Below are 19,365 nucleotides of genomic sequence, written 5' to 3'. Positions count from 1 at the left end.
ATTGGTCGCTTCCAGTTAAATTGTCCCCCATCTTCACACTTTGCGAGATTACTGTCAAATAATATTGGCGATTCGTTGAATATTTTCGCTCTGCATTCAAAGCCCCCTCACCCTCCTACCCCATTTCCCGTCCAGCTCTCCGCCGTGTCGGCTGCATGCAAATCGGCCCTACACTTCAAAACGTTGCTGACCCTTATTCTAGCATATGAAGTGCGAACTGGGAATATATGACGCAAGAGTGTAATACAGTTAAGTAAGCTCAAACAAGGAAAGCGAGCGGCCTCTCGGTTCCCCCGCCCTCTTTGCTTTAGGGCCACTAATTTTGGAATCCCAAAACAGATTTCACGCTTCTGACGCTCGCTGAATTTTGTCACTGAGACACGCAAAAAACGGCAAGCTAACGCTGCAACATGTCTTCGTTACGGTGACGCAAAGGAGCACTATTTAATGAAAGTGCACGTATCGTGCACAGGTGCGAAACAGTGGCGCACCGCAGCAACCGAGCAGCGGTCCACCGTATTCGCTGGCTTTTTAAACCGCCATCATCGCCGATTGCGTCACTCTTCGTTTTTGATCGGTTGCTGCGGAAAAGTTCTTGCAACCTAGAGTATTAGTTTAACCTACAAGTTTCACTTCAAATTTCACTTCATGCAATTATCGATCGGTGAACCTGCGAGTGGTAGAGCGCCGTCACCGTCCCGGCACTTCCGTCGGTGCTGCAGACGTATATAGCGCTGTAAAGCATTTTCCCCTAATGCCAAGTTGATCGCCAGAATAGATCGGACTCGTCGGGGATGGGCTGGTGACCATGTCGGAAAATATTTGGGAACATCGAGCTCATTTTGCTTCTGTCAACACGGGATCCTATGGGACCCGCACAGCTTTTGTACTACCCGGAAGTACTGCCTGGAAGCCACTTGCACACTGCCCCCTGGGCAGGGAGGAGACCTATCAGGATGAAAGCGTGGGAAAACTTTCGTGGAGTCGAGGAAGACAATGGCGCAGGTTAGTAGAGAAATATGAAACATAGTCTTACACATGCAGTGGTCCGTCGGCACCGGATAATAGACGGTTCAAGAATAACGTTACCTCCGTCATTCTCCGAGCGGAGATTGTTGTGGGGTGACTGCTGTGGTACGCACCCACGCCTAACAAAGGCTCTCTATACACCAATCGAGCAATTCCTCAAGCAATCGCGCCTCACTCCCCAAGATTCAGTGTGCAATGCCAGACATTCCTTTTTAGCGAATGCCATGCATTTATGGCTCTTTCGGAAAGAACAGAAAAGAGTGGTTCTTAAATGAACATGCCGGCTTGTCTTAGGCTCCGGACAGCCAAGTTTGCCGGGCCAGCAAAGCGCCAGCCACGGCAGACCAGCGCAATTCTGGGTCGGTCCCGGCGCGTCGACCGGCTACAGCGCCTGTGAACGCACCTTCGCAAAAACGTGTGTCGCAAAAACGTTTCATTCATTCGCAAAAACCTGTGTCGTAACCTGATTTGCGTGCATATCAACTAAATACTGCAAGGAAGTGATGCAGAAATGTTGTAGTAGGAGCAAGCTTCCAAAGGAAACGGGGCGCTGATATAATGCTACGCCTTTGCTGCCGAGCCGTAAGTTGACACAATTGGGAAGCGTGTGTTCACAGCTTTGCATTCCGCCGCAGATTCTTCTTCTGCTCTTGTTTTTCTTCTGCAGATGTGAAGCTGTGGTTACTGCATCTTGAAAAACGCACACTAAGCAAGCGGATTACATGATTCTGTTCTGTACGAGCAGCTTGTTGGGGGCTGGTTAACAGGGTGGTTAGCGATGGTAAATACACCTGGGTTCGCGTTAAATTGCTTAACAACGTGGGCAGCAAAACACATAGCAGCGTAGTTATCACCCGGCGGTTCTGCTTTTCGTCATATAATATTTCATGTGTTTTTATCACCGTATTAAATACGTATCCACAAATGGGGTGGACGCTTAAGGCTTTGGCGTTCCGAACTACTTCGTCGGCTTTTGGATAGCGTAAAATCATCGTCTCTTCTTGCAAAAGAAAACTATGAAATCATTTTCTCATCTACTGGAAAGCTAATAAAAATACAGATAAAACGTTCAGGAAAAAAAGCTTGAAATATATGAACCCAGGATGAAATTTTCGCGTTCGAGGAGGAGGAAAATCTTCATCCCATTCGTTGGGATTGCGGTCACTTCAGGCCAGTGAAGAGTGTTCTCAGCGAATTAAATTTTTTTCGCCCGTGCTTTTTCGGCAAAGGTGTTTACGGTAATAACAGCGCTGCTATTTCTTTTTAAAGGAGGTCTCACGCCGGACCCGTTATGGTAGACAGAAAAAAGAGCACCCAATATGAATATTCTGTAATTTAATATTCCGACACGCCTATATTAGATTCTCTGCGTACCCCTTCCTCCGCCTCCTCCTCACGCAGTGTAGTTTCTTTCATAGCCTTCTCGTGAAGTGTTTGTTTTTTCGGGGCGTTTTTATACACCCCGGGGCGTTTTTATACAGCTGGCGCGCTGGGCTACACCATTCTTGCTTCGTGGGTACACCTAAAAGCCCAGAAAAAGTATTGGTGCAGGGTGCAACAATTGCCGAAAGCTACCCATTTTCTCCTACCCGTAAGGCTAGAAAGGGGGATATTATCTGTCTTGCATTGCTCCAGCATAGCCGAGCGACGATACATAAAAAAGCAGATGACACGTTGACCCTAATAAACCTTGTAATATTTTGCTGATGTTATATTAAAAGTCATAAATTCAAAATCGGCATTAGATTTCCATCCATTACTCGAGACTTTGTATTCTATCAGAAGTCCCACTTATTAAATTCAGCGCTTCCTCTATACGCAAAGGCGAATTCCATATTATTACATATATGTAGCATAACATTCGTAAGACAATGTGGTCTAGTTCTTAGTTCTTCAGTCTCAAGTGTACTCACCTGGATGGAGTACCGCGCGGGGAAACATCGCACAACGTGATGTATTTGCAAGCAAAACAACCTCTTTTGTGGAGTTTAAAAATTTAAATTACATTTTATTTTGAGGTAAAACATGCAAATCTTGAAAAAGTTGTGCCCGCACGCAGGCAGGCTGTACAAGCCTTGGCGTCTGTTCTGGCGTCACGCCCATGCGGCCTTTACTTGCCTTCCCATACGCGAGTTCAACGGAATAAATCATTCTTCCTTCATCTGCACTGTGTGGTACAATTACTGCACAATCTCAGACTTCTTTTTACACCCAAAGGGGCGACTATTATGATTCATTCGCGCTGCAAAAAAAGGAGCGCGCCTTAGCCACAAGACTGCTGCTTTGAGGGGACCGACCCAGTGTTCCACACGTCTGGCGGCGGTGGCGCTGGATGTTGTGGGCTCCGTGTCGCCCTCTGGGCGCTCTCCAGTGCCTATTGGGGCATATTTGTCTCAATGCGTCTGAAACGCAGACCCCATGAACCCTTTTGCGCTCATTTGGGGGGGGGGGGTTCGTAATATTTTTTATTCATATTCATTTATGGCGTATTCTGTCCTTTATCTGGACAATAGTGCTCTTTCTTGCAATCCTTAATAGTAAGTTAACATTGCCATTTATTTACCTATAATAATGACCCCAAATTCTGAAAAATGGATCTTCGTTGTGTGTGCATTCAAACAACGTGTTCAATAGACTGCTCCGACGACGTAGCTTTACGGTCTTTCGAGATTATTATTGCCTTTCAATGGGGCTAAACAGGGATGGTGATGTTGACAGAAAACAACTGTGTGCTCTCTGCTGCTCTAACTATTTTGTTTGCGAATGCGATTGGGAGAATGGGAAAACAATGTGATTCCTCATCAGCAATAATTATAATATGAATGCGCGCTATATAAGGCCGACTTCGGGATCCAGAACATATGATGGCCAGCTTAAGCTTCACCTCAGAGCTCCTAAAATCCCAAATCCACAGATCTCAAGTGGCAATGTAGCTCTCTTCTGTTCTGTACATGCCAAGCAGGAAAACGACAATGGTCGCAATCATACGCACGAGCCTTGAAAAGGCTATTACGGGGAGCAAGCAACCACCACATACGTTTATTTCCCAGCTATCGTAACTTGACAATACATAATGAGCCGAAACAGATGTAGTAAAACACGCACATTGTTTTGGAAAAACTCCAGAGAAAAACATTTTCCTGCTCTCTTTGGCACAGTGACTTCGAAGTTCAGGCACTCGAGGATACTGCTTGCGACGTTAATGCAAACTGTCCTAAGTTGATTCCTCGCAGTTTGGGTACTTTCTTGGCAGTGGTTTTTCGGTGATGAACGGGAACGCAATATGAGTGTTTGTGACACCGAACACGTAGTTTGCAAGCGGAGGCCTGAAAATATGCACCGCGATCAGCTTCATTAACTTGAGTCGGTGCCTCTCTTTGCCGCGCTTGCACTTGAGTAGCGTTGAGCTACAAAAAATGGGACCTGCATCGTCAAGCAGCGTGCTTACGGCTCTTGGCAGTGTTGGGTTCGACTTGAGTTCGTGATAAGCAAAATCCTCAATGTATCGAGCGGGAATACATACTAGTCTGAGGGGAAATGAATCTACCCCTGCCGTGGTTGTGATTGAATGTGAAAAGGGGTTGCTTCGTTCAGGCTGTGCAAAAATGGCGGCTCTCGCAATTCATCTGATCACGTATGACTTTGTGAACGTGACCACCGATATGCACTCTTTCTGACAAATGCACTGAAGGAAGCTTAGACAGCAAAACATGAGCGTTGAGCCTTTGAAGCTAGTGCACAGCATACCTTGAATGTTTAGAGTTTGCCTGAGAAGAAATTGGTTGTGGCCGGCACTCAAAAGGCGGCAACCGAGACATCGCTGCAGCTGTTTCTTGGGAGTGAGCGACATTTTAAAGAGCATGCGACGCTGCGATTCCCGTTTCGGGCATTTTCGGAAGTCCAGAGAGTGCACCACGAATATCAAAAACGTCGCTGGAGCCAGCAGACACGTGCAGCGTTCCATAAAGAAGATCCATCGCATCGCTGTTGAAGTTGCGAGTCAGCATGAACACTAAGTTCTCGCCCATTAAGCACACACTCCATCGCCCTTACTGGGAAAAAAATTGACTATCTTGGTAGCTAGGAGAGATTTTAAGGGCGCTCTGATATAAATTGTGCTGGTTGCTGCAGATTTAACAGTAGCGCAGATTACTGTGCCATAGAAGATTTTTGGTTTTTAGTTTTAATTTTTTTGCTTTTTTTTACTTTTAATATTGTTTTTGTATTGGTCCTTCCTAGATTAGTATTCCACGTGCTTTCTGTCTTTTCGTATTTATTGCCTTTTCGCGACAACATAAACAGCAGTTGTGAGTCTGCGCCATGTTTGTGCAACCCTCCTATAGTTCTGTTCCTGCGCTGTTTGTAACTCAGTTATTCACCACCTGGCCCGCCTACAGTCCGTATTATGTTCTCGGTTGTGAGGAGGTACCTATAAAGAAAACACAAGAATAGGTGGTGATTAAAAATGCTTCATATACCTCTTTTGTGGGGAACTCATTCAATCACGACACCTCATTTTTATATCTTCCGGGTTCATAGGCATGGTAGCCTCGAGCCACTGAAGACTGTAATCGTCAGTATCGTCGTATTGCCGAACATCGGCGAACTTGTGGCGCAGATGATGGGTTGTATGGCTCGTGTCCATGGCTCGTGTTATGCCAAGCTTTTTCTTAATGCGCATTTTATCAACAATTAGAGCCCACACCCTTGATTGTGGCTTGCTTGAGTTTTCTGCTTCAGTCTTAAGGCTAGCTTAAAGTTGTTTTGTGGAGTTCGTCTCGCCACTCTGGATGCCGATATACTCTGACACAGTATTTCGACAGGGAAGCTTCAAGGGAGCGTCACCTTGTATATGTTCATATGCGTTGGTAGATAGGTGCCCGAGAACATCAAAGCGGAGCGTTATTTCCTCGGACCGTGTAGGCACTACCTTCTTAAAATGTTTTACATGTTCAGGTACGAACAATGCTGAAGGATCGTTTCCAGCGGCCTTTTGGTGCATGTAAGAGAGGCCAGCACTGAAAGAGTCTTGTCTGAGCTGTATCAGTTCTTGCTTTGATCTGTAAATTCTTTGGTTCAAACGCAAAATTTGACTCTGATGATCGCTTTCCTGTCTCTTCCACGTAGCTGCTTTTTTTTATTCCGGTGCTTGTAGTCCCTCGTCTTGACGTCGACCTGCTTTCAACCTGGACACCTCGATCATGCTTGTCTTCAAGGTTCACTGCACCAGGTAGTCCCGAATATTCATCTGATAGCGTGTCCACGGGGGCATCGTCAGGCAGGAATACAGTTATGGCAGTACATGGAAGTGGGATACAGTGAGATGTAACAGTGGACGAAGCGTCTGTGGGCCCTGGGTCTCCGAAACGAGCCAATTTGTTTGAGCGTTCTTGTTCTTCCAACGAACTCCGGTCCGCCACAGGCTTCGGGTGCAAATTTTGAAAGCAACCTTTGAAAACGGAGGGTACAGTACTTTCAGCCGTCGCCTTTTGGCTTCGGTGAAGCCTGCGTTGTTGAATTACACATTACACACTTTAGTGCAGCAAGACAAATTGTTCCGGGCCCAGTCATCCCGACGAATCGGAACAAGCCGATGTGGGGTGCTCCATGGAATTTCGTGAAACGGTAGCACTGGCGTCTTTTTCGTGTCGTCTGTTTGGCGCCGAGGCACAATACGATTAGAGCAGCGAAGGCGCGCGCCTATAGTCCGCTCAAGCAGCTCAGCTGTGCCGCATTTCGACCTACGTAGATCCACTGTGCGCCACCGTCTTATTGGCTCCCCCATGCAGTTGGAAGGCGCGCTGACGGCACGCAGTATAGCCCGACTGAGCGCGAACTGACAGACGCAGAAAATAAGTACGAAGAATGCGGTGACACTACTTTCGTTTCCTTTATCTTCCCTTCCACGCATGGATTGCGATAGTAGGATGTCGCTGAACGGCAGGAATACTCCGGGAAGAGCGGCTGTCTAAATATCGATTTGAAGTTGTACAGTTATATGAGATATAGTTATCCCCGAACAGCTTCGTCCCTCTGCTGCACTGTCAAAGTGTGATCGCTTCTGCTTGATACTGCAATGAACTGATTGAAGACTTTTTTAAATCGTGTCTTCTCAGTTACTACTGCTGTGTTTTTATGTATATTATTGCCTCGGCTGAACACTTAGCCCAAATTATATTTAGCACGTGTCAGTGCAAATAAAATATTTGAGAGAAAGGTTACCTAAAAAGGACGAGATATTTCACGTTGCGACAACTAGGCAGGCCGCCAGTTACAAGTGGACCTTCTAAAGAGCGGATTTCCAAGATAAGCTCGCAAAAGTGGAATTATACATTTTACGTCCTAAGAGTCACGTTGTGGTACAAGAAGACATCCGGACGAAAAAAAGACGTTTCGTTTGCATTAATCATTTCACATAAATAACCGCGACAGTGAACTGTTTGAATGTCTTGTTTTTTTTATATATACTATATTGATAATAATATTGATGCCTACATCGCAGGACGACGTACTGTATTGGTACAGTAGTCAAAAGAGGAACGCAAACATCGACAATTACGGTCCGAATCGTTATTCGGGCAGAAGTGTTGATGAAGTTTTAATGGTCTGAAAGCTATTCTCATCGTACACAGCAGTAAATATACGTTTATCAGTACTTGATTTAGCAAAAAGAAGAAACAATTAAAAGCTGTTTTGTATAAAATAGCCAACAAAATTATATTACAAAATATTGTGTAAATCAAATTTTTAATCAAATGTTTTTCCACATTTGAGAAAATTTATGTTGCAAAGATAAAGAAATGTCAAAACCTTTACTCTTTTGTGTTTTGACATTGTGTTTCCCGAAAGTGCTATACTAGAGTTTGTAGATTATAGCAATTATAAGTTTTTTCCGCCGCTAATCCAACTGCTGAAAAAGGAATGATAAAAAGGTACGCCGTACTGTGTACTGTATTAAGTGTTAATTGAAATTCCATGACCAAATGTGAGGCAGTATCGCTGAATTGACGTGGGGAGTTTGACCAAGTGTGATTGGAATTTCCATGAGCATATTTGGGGCAGTATCGCTGAATAGACGTGTGGAGTTTGAATTATGATACTTGCGGATATGTACAAAAGTAATTCAACACACGTTGGAGTTGCTACCTAAACCACCACAATTTCATTGACATGTATCAAATTCCTAGAAATTCGAGAGCCTGCCACTTAAACCGCATCCATTTTTATACAGCCTTTTTGGTGATCCCGATGGGTCACAGTTGGGCGAGGCCTACAACTTTGTAACGTGCATTGGAAACAACTGCTGCGAAATCCCTTTCACGCAACGGTATCAAAGAGAAAAACCATAAACTCATCTTGCTCCTTCGTGTGTTTAGAAGGATTCAAAACATGACCATCTCACAAACGTTCGATATCTATCATAATTTCCATTTACTTACGTCACACAGATTTAAACATAGATGTCATTGTTCCGTTCGCTAAAATGGCTACATGTTGATTAAGGTGTTCGGCTTCACTAAATGAGTTGGGCTTCACACCGGATTACAGTGTTATACAGTGCCCATATGAGTTCCATATCAAACAACCCTCAGTCTTTTACAAGCGGAGCACCGATATGCTGTTTGACGTATATTTGAACGTTTTTTATCTATTCTGTAGGGAAATATTTGTTGTAAGGTATGCTGGGTTAATTTTATGTGCTTCATTATCTTTTGTCATATTATTTGGTAATTTCTGCTCTCTTTCAATGGCATATCCTTTGTAGAAATACATTTCAGTAGAAGGGACACTCCAGGGAACCCACCCTCGCGTTTATGAATAGGAAACATTTGTTGCGCCCTTACCAAGCGCCTCACTAAAAGGGATAGAATGCCGACAACCTCAAGAAATATACTATACCGCTCCAGCTTCGCGATGGATGCGCCGCCTACAGCCGCTTCTCCGCAGAATCTACGGGAGGCGAGCTGCGCGGCTCATAAGGGCTCATTCGGTGTTATGGCTCTCTTTCGCTTCTTTTTCCCTTTCCGGTTCCTGAACAACTTGTTATCATCAGATCTGTAAGAAAATAGTACTTTAAGGACACGGCAAAACAGCTGTGGCTTGACAGAGTGCTGAAACGCCAACAGGAGCTATCCAGGAGCTCGGTTTCGTACTCTTCGTAACCGCTCTACGGGCGTCAGCTACTGCAGCAGCATATCATCCCTGCCCCCTCAGAGTACGTCTGACACGAGTGAATTATATTGTCGCCTCTTGTAGCCGTGATACTGGCATAATGAGACGTTGATTTCGCCTTGCAGCACATACATCCATTGCATCGTCGTTTCAAATGTATACGTTGTAACAAATATGTTTAGAGAATGTGATTTCCCTGCCCTTGACTAGCACTCGTGCCTTTTTTGGGAACATAATCCATGCGCAATTGTTAAGTACAGTACAAGACTCTGCCTCGTTAAATATGTGTACACTTACGCCGTTTAGCGAGAATAAAGAAACGTTAATGAAACCACGCATAATAATAAGTCTCCAAGTACGAAAGAAACACAACAGCTCGTGCGGGAATAAAAGAAAAACCATTGCGTCTTCGTAAGTTCTAAAAACTTTTGTATAAAATTAAGCCAGGGAGGACTTACCAGATCCAGCTAGACGCAAAATTCACTGCTATTTCACAGTAGACGGAATCCAGAGGAGGGTGGGGGCTGGGATTGTTTAACTATCGTTGCATCCGAATGGCGAACGAAATCAACAAATGAACATTCCCGTAATCACACAAACACACACAAGCTACTTGTTCACTTCCTTCTTGATTTTCGACTTCAACGAGCAGCTGACCACTTGGGGGATGATTATTTTGAAGCACAGGGTAGGCAGCTTAGAGAGGATAAAAGGTGTCGTTGGAAGTCTGTGATATATAAGACCCCCTATTTTAGTTTGTGCTGGTTTCTGCAGGATTCCTGCATAATATGACGATGGTTCGAAGAAGAGGTGACACACTCTTTAAACTCGCCGCCGTGTTGTTCAAGGAGGATGCATAGCAGCGGATGAATAAATGTGGGCCCTCACCTCAGGGCAAGAAGATCCAGCAATAACAGTTTTGTCGCGTGCTAATCCCCAAGTATAATTTTGCATTATACATAGCACTTCTGTAGTAGAGGGTTGTGTAAATTTATGCCACATTGCCTATCCTGGTTCGGGATTGATATCTGCGGTATCATACTGACAAGCGTAACTGGCGTGCTGCCAGGTATGAGCGATCCGCTGTATGATGTAAGCACACTCAGAAAACCGATTTAAATCGTATTAAAACGCCGCAGCATGACCTTCTGATGAAACGTTGTAGTTAAAATTCAGGGCAGCAGAATTACAATCAGCTCCTTGCCTATGCCGGTTTCGCGACGCCGGACTGTAACACTGACCCAGCGCTTATACATACCGAATGTGCCATAATAAAACCGCATCAGAATCATTTACACTCTGGTTCGTAAACCCCATTTGCAAACAGAGTGACTTCTCGACATAATATTGTACCTCAAATGCACAGAAACGGTAAATCTCAGTCGAGAACGTTCCGCAAGAGCAGCGGCGAAAGTGAGCAGGGGGCCGGAGACTCCCGCGGCTGCTTTCGAAACGGGCTATAAGGGGTATTTCCGTGGCGCCCCTACAGGCACCGCTCGAGTCGTATACAGATTCAACAAATAAACACTTTCCAAATATTGAAGCAGTCGCTTTCCCCTTACCCCATTTTGATATCGAAAATGTACGGCGCCTCACTGCGCGACACTTAGCAGGCACAGATACTGTTGAGAGGGAGTTAAGCGACATGGCATCGCTACGGATTTTTCGCATCAAGACGTGGCACCCATGACGAGTTTGTGAGAGTACCTTACCAAGAGTAGCGTCATGGACACGTTGGTACTCGAATAACCAACTAAAATATTTGCGTACAAAAGTTGGATACACGCACAAAGCGAACAGACACAGATGGCGCCATGTGTGTCGGTCCTCACTTCGGCTGTGTTTTCCCCCTTTTGGCGAACTTTTTTTATGTAGTCTCTTACCGTGCACTCTACATGGGTACGGTAGAGGTCATATCCAAACCGTAAGCCTTCCGCGCATCTTCAATCACAAAAACTGACCGCAATCTTCGCCATTGCCGTTGTCCGCAACAAACCTGTAACCGAAATGGTCATTGCGGTAAAGCGAGAGTGAATGAATCAAAACAATCATTGGGCTTTTAGGGATATGAACCTGGGCTGCCGGAGCAAAAAACAACGGCGCCAACAATTGTGCTTATGTGGCACCCTGTCACACTGGAACAAAAGCTATAGCATACTTCATTCTTTTCGGGTGCGCAACACAGAAAAAGAATGTGTCCCTTGAATGGCGGCTAGTGTGCCTGTGCGAGTGATCCCCTTCCAAAGATGGATGATTTGAACCCATTTAGGGAGCCTCCAAGTTTTTGCCTCTTACACACTAAACATGTTTACACCATTTTCGGCCAAACAGGGTGTAGCATAAGTGTCAAAAAAGTGGTGGAAGGATTTCAACACCCTTCTTCTTGAATCTCAAGACCCATTTCCTGGCTCTAGAACCTTTTTGTGTGAACAAAATGGGACTGATCAACTTCAACATCGTTGGTTTTGCCTAGGGCATTGAAAGGGTATGGAAAACGTATTCAGCTGTTCGTTAAATAAGGTCACGAATGCCTGTATAAATGCAATTTAAACAATGAGACATCGCCTCCTGCGTTCCTTTAGTCGTAAGAAATGTTCAAAAGAAAAAAAAAACAAAAGGCTCGTATGACATGATCGTTGTTTCCGTATAAGTTGCGCTTCATGCCCCAAGTTAGCTTTGGCACAGCCAAATAAATGTGAACCTTTAAAATTAAAAAAAGACCATAGTTATGCGGCTAAAAGGCTGTTGAATGATTGCGACAAGCTTGGCTTTCTGTCGGCTGTTCAAACGGCGTGAAATAGGTGTTCAGTTGCAAAAAACAAGGACAGCGGAGCTGGGGGTCGTCCTATTTCCTTCCCGTGTTGCTAAGCTTTGCTACCCATGCTAGGTGTGAGAAAAGGACACAAGTTTCTTTTTTTTTAGTGTGTGTTGCTTTGTTTAATTATTACACTGTGACATGGGCCGTGAGTGAACTCGAGCTACCAGTGCAACACGAAAGAGAAGACGACGGGCTGTGCGCAAGTCGCACGGCAGCTGGGCAAAAATCAAGAAAAATGGAGAACGAAGCCGGAAGGGCTGCGAGTGGAACGTGCGAAGTGGCGCGTGCCACGATTCACGGGCTGAGAAATGAATGAATGAAATTTTATTAACGATACGGGGGGCTTGGTAGCCTAGTTAAGGAAGAGGGAACAAGGGAAATGGAGTGGGGTGGCAGTAACGTTCCAGAGAAGAGCTCCTGCCGTCGTTCCTCCTGTGGCCCTTCGCTCAGGGCGTGCTTGGGACCCAGGACCAAGGGGCAGCCTGTCGAGCGAATCCTGCCATGGCTCAGTTGCCGAGTGCGGGGCCTTGGCCGTCGCTACGGGGTTGCTCATCTCTGGGATCGTTCCTGGGACGCGGTCCTCACGAGCTGAGCTGGGATCAGACATCGGTGCGCTGTCCCGTGGCAAGCGCCGCAGACGGTAGAGCAGCCGTGTGCCGGCGGGGATCCAGTCGCGGCAGTCGTGCCACCCCTGCCCTCGTTCGGTTCAACGTCTCATCAAGTGACCACGACAAACCTGAGACGGCGTCATCACCTTTCCCTGAGACGCCTTTAATATTCCTGAACCTTACTTGCGAGGAACGTTGGTGTGGGGCAGAATAGCCAGTAGCTCGAGAAGCCGAACCGCATTTTGCGGTCACTTCTTATTTGAGACTGACGTGAAATACCGATGTATTTTTTTTCTGCCTCCCGTAACTCAGCACTAGTGGGACAGAAAAACGTATTATTTTCTTTTTCCCACTTCACAATGTCTCTGTCGCCTCCCTTCTCCTCGGACAGCACATGAAATTGTGACGAACGTCCATTCACCATGACACAAGGCTTCACAATATTCTTGCTAAGTTAAGAAAGTGCTGAGGGGTGAGCCCAGATTTAGCCGGATTTCAGAAGGCTGCCTTAGTGTTTCCCTCACACTGACAGCGGTTCCATGGGGGAAACAAGCGTGGTGGAGCCCCGGCTTTGCTGGCTCCCCACTCTTGCGCCACTATTGCATATTTCGCCGATTAATTTGCGTTTCAGAATCATAAAAATACTTGTACCTTTTACATGGCATAGTAAGACGTAGACATACGCTTGCGCTACCTGCGATCACACTTGCACAGACAGGATTCAAAGCCGGCTTCACAGTTTTAATACCTTACCTGCCGTTCTGCTTCCTTTACAGGGACGCTGTTCTTTTTCTCTGTCATTCCTTGCTAACTCCATTGAGTAAAGCTTGACTGACAATAAATCATGCTAGTTTATATTGTGTTAAAAATAGTAAGGTACAAAACCTACCCCACTAGTACAAAACGTTCCGTCCAGCCGTGTAAACGGGTATGAAATACCTCCAAAGTTAGGGGTCTTTTACACCCTTTTTTACAGTTGGTGGTCTTTTCTTACACGCCAATTCTTACACATATTTTCTTAAACCCTTTATCTTGGTCTCCATGACACTAATTTGTAGCTTTACACACTTTTGAGAAAACGTTTGTTGAACAGTAAATCATGGTTGCGATTTCACGTTCACGGGGGCACGCTCAACCGCTGGGATTTGAACGTGCCCCCGCTAGTGTACGGAGGCGACTTTACAGTTCTCAGGCCTCTCTCTAGGAGTTTAACGTTCAGTGTTATCGTAGATCACGGAGAATAGATTGCCATTTAGTAAAACAAATGAGCGAACCGGAAGGAAGTCCATCGGGCAGCCAGTCAAGACACATGTTACTTTTAAAACATCACAATGACAATATCAAGGCAGGGCGAGAAAGTACCTGGTAAATCATCACTACTTCACCTTTCTTTTAACAGCCCAGCCGTTTAAGCTTTTACTTTTGACGTAGAACGTTAGCTGGAAACTCAGCGTAGCCGAGCTCACATGAGCATACGCCTCGAAAGCAGCGCCCTGCTTCCGCCAGCTGGATCTTTGAGAACACTCTTACCAGCGTCCGTGGCGTGAATTCTCGCGTACGGTTTTCGTCGGGAGTTCACGTGCGTTTGCGTCTGAAGTGCGGAGCACAGATTCCACGTTCGCGCTCTAGCCGCAGGGTTAGCGAAGCGGGTTGCGCGGATTCTAGCGCCTAATAAAGTGGTCCACTTTGGGAGGGATGTGAAGCCTGCGAGCGATCCCGGCCTCCCATTCATAGAAAACTTTCCGGGCAAATTCTTAAAGGGATATGAGGGGAATAAGCCAAGTCTGAGAGGACGGGAGATAGGCTGGAGCTCTGCTGTTTCTCCAGCCTTGCACCTCTAGGTGAAGCTGCGTCAACGTCTTTTTAAATATCTGGAGTAAATGGTCGTTGTTGTCTTCAAAATCGTGCACAAATAATTGGGAAACGTGGTATTTCGAATGCAGAAAACTGCGTTCACTTCCCATGCAAGCTTTGGAATGAAATACCTACGTTGTCACTCCCCTAATAATTTATCTCATTGTACTTGTTCGCGAACCGGTTCGGGTTGTGATTTATTCGAACCTGAATTGAACCGGAACGAAATGAATTCCCCCGAACCGCAACCCAAACCGAACCAGTATTTTGTTCGGTTCGACACACTCATTCATTGGTAATTTTGCTTGTTGTACGTGCTGTACTCCTGTGTATGGAATACGCGTCGTCATGGTATGCTTTTAAAAGGCCTCCACTAAGGCCTGTTAGTATTATTATTTCTATTCCAAGGTGGAAGTTAGTCTTTTAGGGAAAAGAGCTGTTGATTCTCAATGGAGGCATGTTTTGCTCTTGTTCTTGCTCTTGCTTAGCGACGTTGTGTATAAAGTATGGGTGACTTCACGGGAAACTGAACAAAGAAAACGTTCAATAGTATTGGTCCAATAACCGCAATCAACTCCCCCGGTCAAATAACCACGCTGAGTTTAGTGGTGTCGAGTCCTTGACAGTGAGACTCAACTCCACCCCCTCAAGCATACAAATTTGAGGCTGCGGCAACAACTACACCTTATGCACGAGTCGTTTGTGACACTTAGACGGGAAGCTCACAGGCGGTGTCACAGGCAGCAGTAAATATTGAATAGCAGGGCCGGAGGGAGCGTTGACATCGGCTTCTTGGTTTCGTTCAGCAAATCCTGGTCACTCCACTGAGAGGCCTGGCTATGCGAAGGCAGGATAACCTACACAGCGGGCAGAATGAAGGAAGGCATTCTACTTTTCACGAATAATCACCCTATTTGCTCGTTTTAACACCACACGAGCGTTCGCAGATATCACTGTTCTCAAAATCAGCAGTTTAAGACTTCTCTTGTTTTGCTGCATGGTAGCTGCAAAAGAAACAAATAATCAAAAATAACAAGACTTAAAATACACCTACACAGTTAACAGCTTTACAAGTACCAGATGAGGCTCAATAGTACCGAGCCAGTTGTTTGAACTCTTGAGTAGAGCTTTGCCATTCGGCGAATCGTAAGACAGCAACACTTGAATCCACACGACTGGTTGACGTCACACCATTTACATAGTTAATATAGAGGAGTGAATCAATTGCAGAAAATTTAGGGCACACTACTTTACTTAACTCTGATATAAACACTCTCCACCATTTATACTCAATACTTTTCACAATTTTGTTTATTTCTCTTAGCCAACATGAATAAGGGTGTCACATTAGTGTAAATAATTCCTCGCAAGAAGTGCTGACGGTACTAAGTAGATGCAGAGGGGGATGAAGCACAAGTGAAGGAGTGCACCAACGTCTCGTGACCGCCGAGTCCTTCGTTGATAACAGCGGTGCAAGTGTCTTTAACCTGAAATTAGAACATTTGCAGGTGCAAAGTTTTATGTAGCATCGGTCCCATTGTACACAAAAATGCCCTCCTTTCATAAATGCAGTTGTTTGGGAAGAACGAGAACATTACCATAAACTCTAAACTCTAAAGCTTTTCAAGAGTGAAAGCATGGGCATGTTACTGATTCATAGTCGACACAGTTGCACATCGCAAAAGACATGGATGAGAAAGAACACTTATTTTGCAACATGGTCTGCTCAAAGGCGCTTACTTCTGTATGAAAGAGCAATGAATGAGGCAATGCAGTGGCGGCATACTCTTTATTTTTATTTGCCGCGGTATTTCTTATTAGGCTACTGCTTACATATCGACATCCAATGATTGAATACCAATCGTGTACTTTATCAATATCTTCTGTACAACCACACCTCGTGGAAGTAGTTTTTTCCAGTGAGTAGATATTTATTGTGGCGCTATATAAAGAGATTCTATGATAGCAGTAATCAAAATATGTTTGTTACCAAATTTACGATCCAAAATTGTGTAAAGGCTTTTGTTCCACAACCATACTTTGCTTGTGTAGTTTTCTCATCAGCTTCTTTGTCCATCGTGGACAAAATTCAACAAAATTATGCCCGAAAGCAACGTACGCGGGTATTTTTTATTCAAAGCACTGAAGGATCTGCGTTGCTGTATTATGCGAATGCTCATATTAGGGCGTAATAAATTACTTTGGGAATTCATATTTATTAAGATTCTTAAAAAATGGCAATAAAAGTGGAAGGCGCGAATCAAGCGCTGACTGCGTCTAATTCGGGGTATTATTACCCTGTTTCTCTTCGTCAAAGCTAAACTATAGATGTAAGCAAAAATAAATATACCGTGGCTAAAACTTTACCTGCTGATTTTTCGGGAGGCATGATTCCTTCGAGTAGGTGACTGTTATCGGGCACGTCGACTCGACTGTGTTGAAAGTAATTCGGTAGTTTGTTCCAGCCACAACCTGTGCGAGGTGAAATGTTATTATTGCCTTTGAGGAAGCGGTGTTACGAATGTTATACGAAAACAACAAGAAAGATATTCAAAGTAACAAGAAAAGGTTCAATGATAATCAGCTTGTAAATTGGCAGTCATTGCAAAGTATAATGGTGTATAAGTAACGCAATCCAAACGACTAGTTTAGTGATTAGAAAAAAAACATATCACAGTGGTTTAGTTAGCCCCAGGTGGTAAAATACGTTGAAATATTCAAACTTCGCGGTTCCTTTTTATCAAGGCTTTGTCATGGTGCTATTCTTTGCAGAAAATATTTACTCTCCCACATTCCGTTTTTTTTTGCTTTTTGTGTCTAACTCACATGGTCCTAAATATCTGGGCATGACAGTGCTGTTGTGTGACGCCTAATAAGGCAATTACGTCGAAAAAGCGTGTGAGCCTGTGCAAACATCTCCTTAGTGTTACGACAAAGTAGCGTGGGGTATCGTAAATCAAGCAAGCGGAATGTATTAAGGAAAGACAATTTTTCCTGTCTGACATGATTCGGCGCCACGGCCACGTAAAATTCGTTCCTCTGACAACCGCAGAAAAATACGCGTGATATTTCAAAAGATCGTCTAATAGCAGTATAGCAGAATTTAAACAAGCTGCATATGAGGGCTTCGTTGTTCGAGCCCTCCTGGCGTGGTGTAAGCGTTGGAAAGAATGTGGTTTCAGTTTTCTCAAGCTTGCAAATGCACTGTGAATGTGAATACTTGCGCTAAGCATCACATGTACACTGTGAAGGGCGTACAAATCCTCAGTTTGAAACAGCCGCCTTATGTAACCTCACCTGTGTCTCTACATCAGTGACTTTTAGCACGGTGTCGTAGAACTCCCGGCCTTGGACTTGCTGGGATATGGCCAAATGAGCAAGCTTGTGGTAATGCTCGTCGTCTGTGTTTGTCTTCTTGTGCCATCCACCGGGGACTCCCAACTGGGCACAGCAGCACAGGAACAAGCAGGCAGCCACTAAGGCGATGGCGCAAGTAGTCGCACTCGAAGAAGCCATGGTGCTATCCTGGTCTAACTGCAAAAGGTGTGCGGCAAGCCCATGTGAAAAATCAGTTTAGCACCACAATTCTCCCTTTTTAGGATTAGTAACAGTAGTAGTAGCAGTAGTAGTAGGACGAGAGGTACTTGTAGAAGTAGTAGTAGTAGTAGTAGTAGTAGTAGTAGTAGTAGTAGTAGAAGTAGTAGTAGTAGTAGTAGTAGTAGTAGTAGTAGTACTAGTAGTAGTAGTAGTACTAGTAGTAGTAGTAGTAGTAGTAGTAGTTGTAGCAGCAGTACTAGTAGTAATGGTAGTAGTAGTAGTAGAAGTAGTAGTAGTAGTAGTACTATTAGTAGTAGTACTAGTAGTAGTAGTAGTAGTAGTACTAGTTGTAGTAGTAGTAGTATTGTAGTAGCAGTACTAGTAGTAATGGTAGTAGTGCTAAACCTAGTGCTAAAATATATTCGGTATACGTCCCCTTGGCGATTTAAAACGTAAGCGTCTATGCTATTCGGCTACATAGGTGTGACCACCCAACAAATGAACGGCCATCCCGCGTAGTTACCAAACTCAACGTGCGACCACAAGCAGCACGTGAGCGCCTTGCGCACTGTTTTAGCTTCACTGGATAAAGTTTAAGAGGTTAGTGAGCATAAGGGTGATGTCGGTGCGCTGGCACAAGCTGCAGCCACTGAACGGAGTATTTCGCTCTTGAAAAGACTTACAAAACTTGCGCCCAAGCCATCGGAAATACCACAACGACTTTTGGGACATATAGCGAACTTACCGATGTACGGAAGACTTCCGATGAGCTGATTTGCGACACGTTATAAGCTGTCTGCAGCGTCGGTTCCCTCACGTTTAGCGGCACTTGACAGAAGTATATATAGGAGCTCCCACACCCCCATTTTTATCTTTACTTACAAGACCCTGATGTTTTGAATGAAGCAGATGGAAAGGGGGAAGTAATGTCTTGTTTTGAAACCCCTTGCATGGTGCTCGTCGAGAGAAAGGAAGGACGAAGCGAGTAAACGTGGTGTGGAGAGGAGGGTATCAAGCCGGAAAGTGGCCGGTAATATTTCCTTACAGCCATGCGAAGGTCAGCGTCTGCTACCAACGCATGTCTTTTCGCAATGGAGTATAGCTTTAAGCAACTTGAAGCTTTCGTATGCATCGCTCACGCCGAATGAAAGAAGCGCTTTTCGTACGGGTTGATGCTCGTGGCCCGTTCCTTGTGATCTCCCTGCTTATTTGCCTTGACATTGTTACGGGAGGCAGTTCCAAAAACGCATTTTTAAGTAGGGATTTTTAGTTTATTGGCTGAACGCGTCGGGTAAGCTCGCATTGGTGAGCCTCACTTTCAGTATCCTAATGTTGGCCGTGGAGGCA

At 44.9% G+C, this 19,365-nt stretch overlaps 1 protein-coding gene across 2 annotated transcripts; it reads right to left on the bottom strand.

The window, feature by feature from the left end:
- Positions 1–15,763: 15,763 nt before the first annotated feature.
- LOC144165780 (salivary cystatin-L2-like) lies at positions 15,764–18,922 on the bottom strand. 2 transcript variants are annotated; one of them, XM_077695550.1, is made up of 4 exons: positions 18,764–18,922; positions 17,779–18,015; positions 16,849–16,953; positions 15,764–15,968 (listed from the first exon to the last, which is right to left on the bottom strand). In XM_077695550.1, exons 2-4 carry the CDS (start codon positions 17,995–17,997, stop codon positions 15,867–15,869), a joined length of 426 nt encoding a protein of 141 aa, XP_077551676.1. In that variant the 5' UTR covers positions 17,998–18,015; positions 18,764–18,922; the 3' UTR covers positions 15,764–15,866. The 2 variants fall into 2 exon arrangements, with proteins under 2 accessions (XP_077551676.1, XP_077551677.1); XM_077695551.1 differs by having other exon boundaries at positions 17,779–18,011; positions 18,764–18,917.
- Positions 18,923–19,365: the final 443 nt, after the last annotated feature.

The sequence above is a fragment of the Haemaphysalis longicornis genome, unplaced genomic scaffold (genome assembly GCF_048455015.1).
Source record: "Haemaphysalis longicornis isolate Haplotype H1 unplaced genomic scaffold, Haemaphysalis longicornis Haplotype H1 scaffold_15, whole genome shotgun sequence".
NCBI lineage: Eukaryota > Metazoa > Arthropoda > Arachnida > Ixodida > Ixodidae > Haemaphysalis > Haemaphysalis longicornis.
This window is presented reverse-complemented; position numbering and strand designations above follow the sequence as displayed.